Source organism: Silene latifolia, chromosome 1 (assembly GCF_048544455.1).
Source record: "Silene latifolia isolate original U9 population chromosome 1, ASM4854445v1, whole genome shotgun sequence".
Lineage (NCBI taxonomy): Eukaryota > Viridiplantae > Streptophyta > Magnoliopsida > Caryophyllales > Caryophyllaceae > Silene > Silene latifolia.
This window is the reverse complement of record NC_133526.1, coordinates 168,270,710-168,282,126: the sequence shown is the minus strand read 5'-3', so window position 1 is coordinate 168,282,126 and position 11,417 is coordinate 168,270,710. Positions and strand designations below refer to the sequence as shown.

The 11,417-nt window shown below is 42.1% G+C and overlaps 1 protein-coding gene across 1 annotated transcript; it reads left to right on the top strand.

Moving 5' to 3' along the window:
- Positions 1-693: 693 nt before the first annotated feature.
- Positions 694-3,696, top strand: LOC141586999 (uncharacterized). The gene is made up of 2 exons (XM_074408412.1): positions 694-1,389; positions 1,510-3,696. Exons 1-2 carry the CDS (start codon positions 694-696, stop codon positions 3,694-3,696), a joined length of 2,883 nt encoding a protein of 960 aa, XP_074264513.1.
- Positions 3,697-11,417: the final 7,721 nt, after the last annotated feature.

Below are 11,417 nucleotides of genomic sequence, written 5' to 3'. Positions count from 1 at the left end.
CGAGAAAAGTGCATGATCACCCGCCAATGGGACGGGTAGAACCGTGTGGAGGACCGTGTGGAGCAAGGATGAACCTCGAAAATGGGCTAGACCAAATGCATTGAATAAGCTCACCTAGTTTTTGTCATAGCCTAGTTTTTACAAAGGTCTTACCTAGTTTTTGGTTTAGTCTTGCCTAGTTCTTCCACATAGCCTAGAACTCACAACAAGGCATTAAAGACTAGCCTTGGGCACCAAGGATTTCGGCCTATATAAGGCTTGTAGTCCTCATTTGTTGATCATCCAATTTTGAAGTAAAAACTTGAGAGTATTCTCTAAAACTTGTCTTGTCTTCTTGTGTTGTTACACGAGTGATTTGGCTTAAGAGGTCGAAACGCGATTTCGCACCTTGCTTGAACGAAGGACGTGATCCTAAGTTTAAGTCGGATTGTTTGACGAGTATCAAACAATTCACCCATTGGCGTAGCTATAGGTCTAGCTACGACAAATATTCTTTTCTTTTTCATTCAAATCTCGCTACGAATATACGGATTGATCGGGTTGCACCTAGTGCATTCGGATCCTTCGTCTATTTGCTAGTACAAGTTAAGACTTCCGCTTGCGATTCACATCAATTGTGGTATCAGAGCTTCGGCTCTTGATTTCCACTAATCGAGACGATCCAAGGGTCTTGATTTCATCAAAAAAAAAAATATGGATCCCAACAATCCTAATCTCCTTCAAAATCTTATAGAAGCACTACAAAATCTTTCGGAACTTGGCGTGAACGGAACACCACGTCAACAAAGTCGAGAAGAATTCAAAGTAAGTGAACTACCCGAGTTTGTGGGAGGCACGGATCCCGAGGATTACCTCGGATGGGAGAGGAAAATTGAACGGATGTTTGAGTTCAAAGACCTGGATGACGAAAAGTGTTGCAAGTACGCCATTCTACGACTAAGTCGTGGAGCCTCCCTATGGTATGAAGGCTTTAAGGCAAAACGTGCCCGGGCCGGAAAGGAAAAGATATCCTCTTGGGAATCTCTCAAAAGGAAACTACGCAAGAGATACGTCCCAGCCACGTATAGGCTCACAACGTATCGCAAGATTGCCGAGTTGACTCAAGAGAGGAGCAGTGTCTCAGATTACATAAATGAGTTTGAAAACCTTACTTTGATGGGAGGAATAGAGGAAAGTGAAGACTTGAAGATGGCTCGATTCCTTCGTGGACTGAATCATAACATAGCCAATTCAGTTGAATTACAATCTTACGCTGACTTCGATTCCTTGTGTAATCTATGTCTCAAGGTCGAAGCCCAAGGGAAAGCCAAACTCACCCCAACTCATGGTGAGGGTGGTCGAAGCTGGAGGAGCGAAGGACACTCAAGGGGAAGTCCGAGTAGTCGTACGGTTGAGACTGCACCTAAGACGATTTCCACCCCTGAGTCCGCTCCCAAGATACCCGTTCCTAAATAGAAAAGTTTATCTAGAGTACGGTGTTTCAAATGCCAAGGATTTGGGCATTTTCAGAATGCGTGCCCAAATAAGAGAAACATTACACTAAGGGAAGCTATTGCCATTCGAGACGAGTTGTATGATAAAGAAGAACGATTGGGTTATGTGTTCAACTTCGAAGAAAGAGAAGAGGAGGAGAACGATAGAGATATCGAAACTTATGATGCTCCTAAATATGATTGTGCTTTAGTTCTTCGTGCTTTGCAGACTCAATCAACACCAATTGAGGCAGAACAAAGGAACCAGATTTTTCACACCAAATGTCAAGTGAAGGACAAGTGGTGTAGCCTAATCATCGATGGAGGGAGTTGTACCAACGTTGCTTCTACAAAGATGGTGGACACGTTGGGATTGGATACCATACCTCATCCCAAACCATATGCGTTACATTGGCTTGATGACGGGAACAAGGTGAAGGTCACCAAACAAGTCAAAGTGGCGTTAACAATGGGCTCCTATGACGACAATATCTTGTGTGACGTAGTGCCAATGGATGCATGCCACATACTCTTGGGGCGTCCGTGGCAATTCGATCGAAATGTCATACACCGTGGCCGAAGCAACGAATATGAATTGGTCGACAAGGGTAAGAAGCTTGTCCTAAGACCGATGGCACCTAGTGCTGTCCGATCTTTGGGCACCCCACAAAGGAAAACAGCAAGCATGACCATGTTTGCAAGTGAGCAAGAAGTTGGTGAAGTCTTAAAGGAAGGTGGTTGTGTCTATCTTATGGTGGTCGACGAGGCAACAAAAGTTGGGATCAAGGATGCCCAGCTAGCGGCGCTCTTAAAGGAATTCGAGGACGTTTTCCCTGAAGATTTACCACCGGGATTGCCGCCTATTCGCGGGATCGAACATCAAATCGATCTCATTCCTGGAGCTGCGTTACCTAACAAAGCAGCCTATCGATGCAACCCGACAGAGACCAAGGAGTTGCAGCGCCAAATCGAGGAGCTAATGGAACGAGGTTATGTTCGTGAAAGCATGAGTCCATGTGCCGTTCCTACTCTTCTTGTCCCGAAAAAGGATGGGAGTTGGCGGATGTGCATCGATAGTCGAGCCGTGAACAATATAACTATCAAGTACCGTTTCCCGATTCCAAGGCTTGATGACATGCTTGATGAGTTACATGACTCCAAGATCTTTTCTAAGATCGACCTGAGGAGTGGCTATCATCAGATACGAATGCGGGAAGGTGACGAATGGAAAACTGCATTCAAGACCAAACATGGGTTGTACGAATGGACTGTCATGCCATTCGGGTTAACCAACGCTCCGAGTACTTTCATGCGGCTCATGAACGAGGTACTCAAACCATTCTTGGGAAAATTTGTGGTTGTTTATTTAGATGATATCTTGGTTTACAGTCAAAGCAAAGAAGATCACTTCAAACACCTTCGCAAAGTGTTCGAAACTCTCCGGGAACAAAAGCTATATGGAAAGAAGGAGAAATGTTCATTCTTGGTCAAGAGTGTCATATTTCTCGGCTATGTGGTTTCTAAATATGGAGTTTCAGTGGACCAATCAAATATCGAGGCCATTAAGTCATGGCCTACGCCTAAGTCCGTCACAGAGGTTCGGTCTTTCCAAGGACTTGCTTCATTCTACCGAAGATTCATAAAAGATTTCAGCACCATCACAAGTCCCATCACCGAGTGTTTAAAAAAGGGAACATTTGTATGGACCGAGGCTGCTCAAAGGGCTTTCGAGACGATTATCCAACGGCTTTGTGAAGCACCGATACTAGCACTTCCCGATTTTACTCAACCTTTCGAGGTAGAGTGTGATGCGAGCGGTGTTGGAATTGGAGCTGTGTTGGTCCAAGGAAAGAGACCCATTGCTTATTTTTCCGAGAATCTAAGTGGAGCTCGGTTCAAATATTGCACATATGACAAGGAGTTCTACCCCATAGTGAGAGCACTCAACCATTGGAGCCACTATCTTCGCCCAAATCACTTCATTCTACATTCGGACCATGAATCCTTAAAATACATCAATGGACCGCAGAAGCTGAGCTTAAGACATGCCAAATGGGTTGAATTTCTTCAATCCTTTCATTTCTCTTCAAAATATAAGGATGTCAAAAGCAATGTGGTGGCCGACGCTCTTTCCCGACGCTACTCTTTACTGAACGTGCTTGATGTTCGCCTACTTGGATTCGAGACCTTGAAAGATTACTACGAAACGGATCGATCCGTTTAGCATTCACAAATAAATAGATGTGGTCGTTGGTCATGGTCGAATCAAAACACAATTTATAGCTTAACAAGCAACTCTACAATTAGTAAAGAGGCAAGTAAAGGTCGGATCCCAAGGGACGGGAGTTGAAATGAGATTTCTATTGTAACTAGTGGTGTCTAAGGGGTGTCACAAATTGGGTTGATTTAGAAGGTTACTAAACTAGAATAACAATGAAAATAAACAAGCAAGATGAATTAAAGGGGGTGTAAACAATTGATTAAAGGCACTAGGGTGTCATGGGATCATAGGGGAATCATGGGATATGATCATACAAACATGTTCTCAAATTATAAGCAAGCAATTATTGTTGTGATGGATTGAGTTGGGTTATATCTTACAATCCTAGGAAAGTTTGGGTCCCGGAGCCGAATCGATTAGATTGTACAACACCTACAAGTCGACTTAATCTTCCCTACTCAACAACATGCATGGTCTAATGAGACTCGAGTTGGGTTATGTCTTACAAGTCTCATTGAAAAGATAGGAGATGATAGTAAATGCAAGGATTCATAGGCTTAGCATTTCATCAAATATAACATGTGCATGAGTTGAGATCAAAATAAGCAAGCAAATAAGATATGAAAGCATATTAATTTAAGCATGAATCATTCCCCATGTTGGTTTCCCCTAATCACCCATTAACCCTAGCTAAGAGACTACTCACTCATTATCATGTTGATCATGCTAGCAAGGTTGTCAATCATACCAACAATATGAAACATGATGAATAAATGAAAGTAATTAACAATAATTAAAAAGGGATTAAGAGATTATACCTACTAATGATTCCAATAATAAAGCAAGAATAATAGAAGTACTTGAATGCTAGATTGAGAGGTTGTAAATCTCCCAATAATAACCCAAATAATCTTCAATTACCCAAAATAAAGGATGAACAAAAGAGAGATTAAAGAACTAAAACTTGGATTAAAACTTGATTAATACTTGGTTACAATATTGAAGAGAAATTTGATTGATATTAACTACACTAATTATTGATAAGAAGAACATGCTCCTCTAATTAGACTAATGGGGTATTTATAGTGAAAATTAGGGAGGATGCATTAGGGTTAACTAAGGGCTAAACTAGTAATTACACTTTTTAAGTAGAGCAAGGAGAAGCCGGTATTTTTGGAGAGAAGGGCTTCTCTTTTCGTAGCTTGAAGAAGACAACCCGCGCTGTGAAGGAATCCGGGCGGATTAGGGTCGGGACGGCCGGATTTGGTCGATGGAATCCGAGCGGATTCTGGGGAATCCGGGCGGATTGTTGAGGGGAATCCGAGCGGATTCACCGGGACGCTCGGATTGTGGCTAGGTGGGACGGGCGGATTGCTGACAATCCGCTCGGATTGTCAGTCAGCGTGATACTTCTTCTTTTTCTTCCCTTTTCTTCATAAATTCCTTGGGGATTTCCTTGGGGACTCAAGGATCCTTTCTCAACATTGCTCTTCTACTATGATATGTACAAAGGCCTTCTAATCTTGTCTCTCCTTGATGCTTGGTCATTGAATTTGATCAATTTAGTCTTGTTTTGCCATGAAAATGCAAGATTCTTACTCCTTTCCTACCAAGGGATCAAAATCTCAAAGAATATGCAAAACAAAGAACTAAAGATAAGAAATGACCCAAATAAGCACTAAAAAGCATGGAAACAAGGGTAATTCGGGGGCTAAATATGCGCCAATTATGGTCACATCAAATATCCCCAAACCGAACCTTTGCTCGTCCCGAGTAAAGAGGTGACAAAGACTAGGACCAATACTAACCTATCCTAATAATATAGCCGATATGAGACAATTAGCGGGTCTCACTCCGCCCCTTCAACTCACAACAAGACAACCATGAGGTAGGATGCCTTCTTGCAAGGCAAGGTGGGTCTTGCCAAAATGGCGACACATCCAAACATTAAAGCACACAAAAACATATAATGGATGCATCTACAAAAGAATGGCCACTTTCCTCATCTAAGTGGCGGAAATTACCTACAAGGGAAGCAATTCAAGGGTACACAATCCTTCATAGATGCAATTTCTTCAAACTACTAAGCCTAGAAGGATACCAATAAATCACCTCCAAAATGTGTCAAGCTAGGGTACCTTTGTCCTCAATCGTTAAATGCTTTTGTCAAGAGTAGACTCCCTATGGTGTTAGAAACACTGGAGGATCGCGGAATTCCCCCTCTTGTCTAGACAAGAAGAAGGGTCGTCCCCTCTCTACCATGCACAAAAATGGATACGATGGATAAAGGGATCAATAGATGTTTGAGTTTCACTTTTGGGAGTTTGCTTTTGTTTTTGTTTTCCCCCCAATTTCTTGTGGCATTTGACATTTGAGAACACTTTCTTGCCATTTCTTTTTGATTTTTGGCATTTCAATACTTGACAACTTTTTGCATTTCTTTTTGAACATTTTCAAAGTCACCCCAATTAGTAACGAGGGTGCCTTGTATTTGAAGCTTTTAGGAGTTCTATTTTTGCTCCTCTTTTCATTTGATGCATTTTTGCAAACTTTCTTTCATTTTTCATTTCATTGAACTCAAATTGATTTCTTTTTTTGTGCCCATTCCCTTTTGTTGACAAAAATATGGTAGAACATGGATGATGGATGTATGGGTGCATGGTTTCAAGGGTCACCTTGGAATAAACGGTAGCCAAGGAGTTATCACACCACAAGGTACTCTTGACTCGGCCTTAAACCATGGGTCAAAGGATACTAGCATGACACATCCTAGGGTATTTTACAAGTATTCTAACAAGCAAAGTTTTAAGAAGAAAAAGCATCTACTAGGGCCTATATACACTTGTCAAGCTTCCCAAGTAGACGGTTTCGCAAAATTTTCTAACCATGCAAACTACATGCCATGATGCAACTAACATATAAACATACTAATGCAAATGATTCTACCAACTAATATGACATATAAACTAAATGCAATCCTAAATTCACATTGTTTTTACCGCATTAATCAAAATAAAGCCACATAGTCATTAACATAAAGAAGAAAAAGGAGATTGGAAAGATCATACCATGCGGTCTTCAATATCCTCATGTCTCGGATGTGGCGTAGTCAATCAATGTGAACAAGGATAAAACAAACACAATATATACAAGACAATATATACAAAGGAAATGAACTTGTTTTTGGGTTTTCAATTTTTTCAATTTTTATGATTTTTTGAAATTTTTCATTTTTATGGGTTTTTGAATAAGAGTTAAATGTTAGAATTCCCATCCCCACACTAATATGGGCATTGTCCTCAATGGGCAAAATGATGGAAATTATGCAAAGATGATGCATGATTTCTATACTAAATGCAATTCTATACTAAGCTATACTACATGATACATGGTTTTTGTTATGACGGAGAGGATAATTTAGATTACCTCCCGTTGTGTATGCATTAACTTCCCCAAACCGAGTGAGACACTATTGCTAATGTCCAAGGATGGGTATAGTTCATGCACACACTATGCTATGCATGAAACTAGTTTGTTATTTTGGATTTTACAAATGGGAACAATAAAGAACACCTCAATGGTGCCGAGGTGTGAGTCCTTTGATGTTGCTAGGACTAAACCAACAATGATCAAAATGAAATAAAAATACAAAGAGATATAGACACAAACTTCTTTTCATGAAAAATAAAGATAAAGAGAAGAGATGAGAGAACTTCACTTGAACTTAGGTGGCCGCTCATGCTTGCTCCACCTAGTGATGAAGTAGTCTCCTAGGCATCCGCATCATCTCCCTCTATATCGCTATCCAAAATATCCTTTGAAGCATCACTTAAACTTGGATCCATGAATTCATCTTCACTCTCAAGCTTCACCGTATCACCTCCACAAGAATCCCCACTTTCGTCCCCTTTGCGACCGTTCGCCCCTTCATTAGCCTTCTCCGAGTTGGGAAAGAGCAATTCCATTTGAGCCCATGAGGGGAAAGCTCCTTCCTCACTAATCCGTCCTTTTTGAGCCATCTCATAGTATTGGGGGTAAAGAGCATAATAAGTGTCCATGGAGGTCTCATATTGACGGTAGTGTAAATCTTGCAAAATTCCCGTGACAAAGTCGTCACGGGGGAGGATGAAGGGATTTGGATGGTTATATGGTTGGTAGGGAAAGGGGTAAGGAGGCACTTTTATCTTCTCATTTTGAGTTTGTTGTTCTTGTTGTGGTGGTGGATTTTGTGGAGGTGGAGTTTGCCTTGTTTGACTTGGGATGAGATAGGAGGGCATTGGGGACAAGCTTCCTCTTCTTGGGGAGACCCGAGGTAGATCGTGCATTGGGAGATAGAGTGGATCGCTCCCTTTTGTCAACCACTTTATCCTCTTATCAACCCCCTCAAGGGTTATCCAATGGTGTTGGACGACAAGTAGATCTTCATTAATTCTTGTTCCCCCCGTAAGTGGAGTGTACTCATTGTTCTCATTGAACCTTGGGTTGAAGTGCTTTGCAAGTCTAGTTATGAGTCCACCATTCACTATGTGCTTCATTCCATCATCGTCCCCATTTCTAAACCTTGCCCACTTTTCTAGCAAAACTAGAGGTGCGTTGAAGTGATACCTATCTCTCCCTTGAATGTTGAGGTATGATTCCATAAATACAAGGTCCAATTGGTTGACAATGGCCGGATCTCGACGGGCGAAAAGAGTACCCGAAAGAAATCGATATGTAAGCCTCAAGATCGGGTTTTGGATGTGAAAAGCAAGACACTCTTTGGTAAGAATGAAATCCCGGCCCGTCATGGCCCTCCACAATGGTGCAACATTATACTTTTTGGGCTTTGATGTTCGGGTAGGCGAAACATCAAGTCCGAACACATTGGCAAACTCGACAAGGGTCATCATCCTAGAAACATTTTCTAACCGAAACTCTATGCATATCACTTTGTTTACGGTTGTAATCTTCAAAAAGCTTAAGAATTCTAGCACAAGGGACCGATAGGTTGGTTCAAACATGCGAAAGAGAGTCGAAAGACCAAAAACCTCAAAGAGCGCTTCTACTTGGTGAAAAATTCCAAGCTTTCTTAAGGTATCATGACAAAGAAATTTAGTGGGAAGAATATTCTTACTTAAGAGTCGGTGGAAGACCAATCGCTGCACATCATCAAGGAATTCCACATTCGAGAAATCATCGAGCCTTGTGAGATCTACAATCTCTACATGTTCCCTTCTAATGGTGTTGAGATGTGAGGTAGAGGAACTTCCCACCATCCTTGGTCTTCTTGCACTTCTAAAGGAGGATCTCCTTGGTGCCATTCTTGCTTCTTTTGTTGGGTTCTTTTGATTTGAAGATTTGCTAAGGATGTTCCTTGTTGATTGAGAATTGGAAACCCTAGAAAATTGGGGATTTTTAATTTTGAGGGCAAAGAGAGTGATTTGGATATGTATGGGAGTCATAAGGAGGTGGGTTTTATAGGGTAAGTGGAAGGAATAGTGATGTGTCAAAGTATGTGTGGTGGGGTGGTAATTTAATTGGAAAAAGTCGGGTTGAAAAACAACGAGAAGACGAGCGGATTTAAAGAGAAGACGCTCGGATTCTCTCTTCACGGACGGGCGGATTCGGGCAATACGCCCGATTCTCGCCACGTGAGTAAAATCCCAAAATTTTGACGCCATAAGACGGGCGTCCCGAGCATAAGACGCTCGGATTCTTCACAGGTGGGACGGGCGTCTTTTTGAGAAGACGGGCGGATTTGTCTGAGAGATTTTTCTTGAAATGCACAGTAGAAAAGACGGGCGTCTTTCTTCGATCCGGCCGGATTCCTCAAGACGTACGGATTCTTCACAGGACGCTCGGATTCGACCTCGACCCGAAATCTTCAATTTCTCAGCGTAGCCGGACGTGCGGTTTCTCCCCTATACGCCCGTATTTCGACAAGACGGCCGGATTCTCGGAATCCGCACGGATTCACGCAGCGAATTTTGACTTTCTCTCCTTTCTTCCATGCGTCCCCACACTCGGGCATTTGTTCCTTCCTTCATTCAAAAACTCATTAGTGACCCTCCCTCACTTACGCTCATGAAAAGAGTCTATGCTACTTATTAAAACCAATGCAATAAATAAATACAAGTTAGAGGGTTAGTATATTTACAAATGGTGGTTTAGGGAGGACTCCACCAAACTCTCCCTTAGATGGTCCTTTCAAGGGGAGGAGGCCCGAGGTAGGTAGCCTCGACCTCTCCAATGAATGCTCCTTCATAGTATGGCTTCAACCTTTGACCATTTACCTTGAACTTGCTTCCATCCTCGGCCTTGAGTTCGAAATCTCCATATTTCCCAACTTCGGTTATCACATAAGGACCCATCCATCTAGAGTTCAACTTTCCCGGAAAGAGTCGGTAGCGGGAATTGAATAGAAGGACTTTGTCTCCCTTGTGCAAGGCCTTTTGTCGAATTCTTTTGTCATGAAGTAATTTTGTTCTTTCTTTGTAAATCTTTGCATTCTCATAGGATTGTAGTCGGAATTCTTCCAACTCTTGGATTTGGATCATCCTCCTTTGACCGCTCAATTTGAGATCAAGATTGAGTGCTCGGATTGCCCAATAAGCTTTATACTCCAATTCTATTGGCAAATGACATGCTTTTCCATATACAAGCTTGTAGGGGGAGGCTCCTATGGGAGTCTTGTAGGCCGTCCTATAAGCCCAAAGAGCATCATCAAGCTTTGTGCTCCAATCTTTCCGAGTCTTGTTCACAACTTTTTCAAGGATTTGCTTGATCTCTCTATTCGAAATTTCTACTTGACCGCTTGTTTGAGGATGATACCCCAAGCCGGTTCGATGTTGAACACCATATTTGCTCAAAAGGGATGCAAGCTTTTTCTCATGGAAATGTGTTCCTCCATCACTAATGATTGCTCTAGGAACACTCCAAATCTTGGGAAAATTATCTTCTTGAAAAGCTTGGTGACCGTTTTCGCATCATCATTTGGGGTGGCAATTGCCTCCACCCACTTTGAGACATAATCGACGGCCACAAGGATGTACTTGTTCCCATTGGATGTCACAAAGGGTCCTTGGTAGTCAATTCCCCAAACATCGAAGATTTCTACCTCTAGGATGCCTCTTTGTGGCATTTCGTTCCTCCAAGATATATTCCCCGTTCTTTGACAAGCATCGCAATGAATGATGAACTCTCTTGTATCTTGAAACATTGTAGGCCAATAGAAGCCCGATTGGAGGATTTTTGCAACGGTTCTTCTTGCTCCATGGTGCCCACCGTAGGGTGATGAATGACATCCTTCCAAGATTCCTTGGATTTCCCATTGAGGGATGCATCTCCGGTAGAGCCCATCGCTACACTCCTTGTAGAGGTTTGGGTCATCCCAAAAGTACCTCTTTACTTCGAATAGGAATCTCTTCCTTTGGTTGTGGTTCAAGTTTGGAGGGAGCACTTTTCCAACAATATAATTGGCATAATCGGCAAACCATGGGGTGATGTGCCTTTCAAGTTGTGTTTGAATAGCCATCAAGATATCGTCGGGAAATGAGTCATTGATCGGGGTTTCTCCATTTTCATCATGAAACCGGATTCTTGACAAGTGATCCGCCACTACATTCTCGGCTCCTTTCTTGTCTCTTATTTCCAAATCAAATTCTTGAAGAAGCAAAATCCATCTCAACAATCTTGGTTTTGCCTCCTTCTTTATCAAGAGATGTCAAAGAGCACGGTGATCCGAA

What these genes read in the sequence shown, in the direction of transcription:
- LOC141586999 (XM_074408412.1), top strand. Translation starts at nt 694, where the DNA reads ATGGATCCCAACAATCCTAATCTCCTTCAAAATCTTATAGAAGCACTA. An exon ending in GAAGTCCGAGTAGTCGTACG is followed by an intron (nt 1,390 to 1,509) that starts GTTGAGACTGCA and finishes GGGCATTTTCAG; the next exon opens with AATGCGTGCCCAAATAAGAG.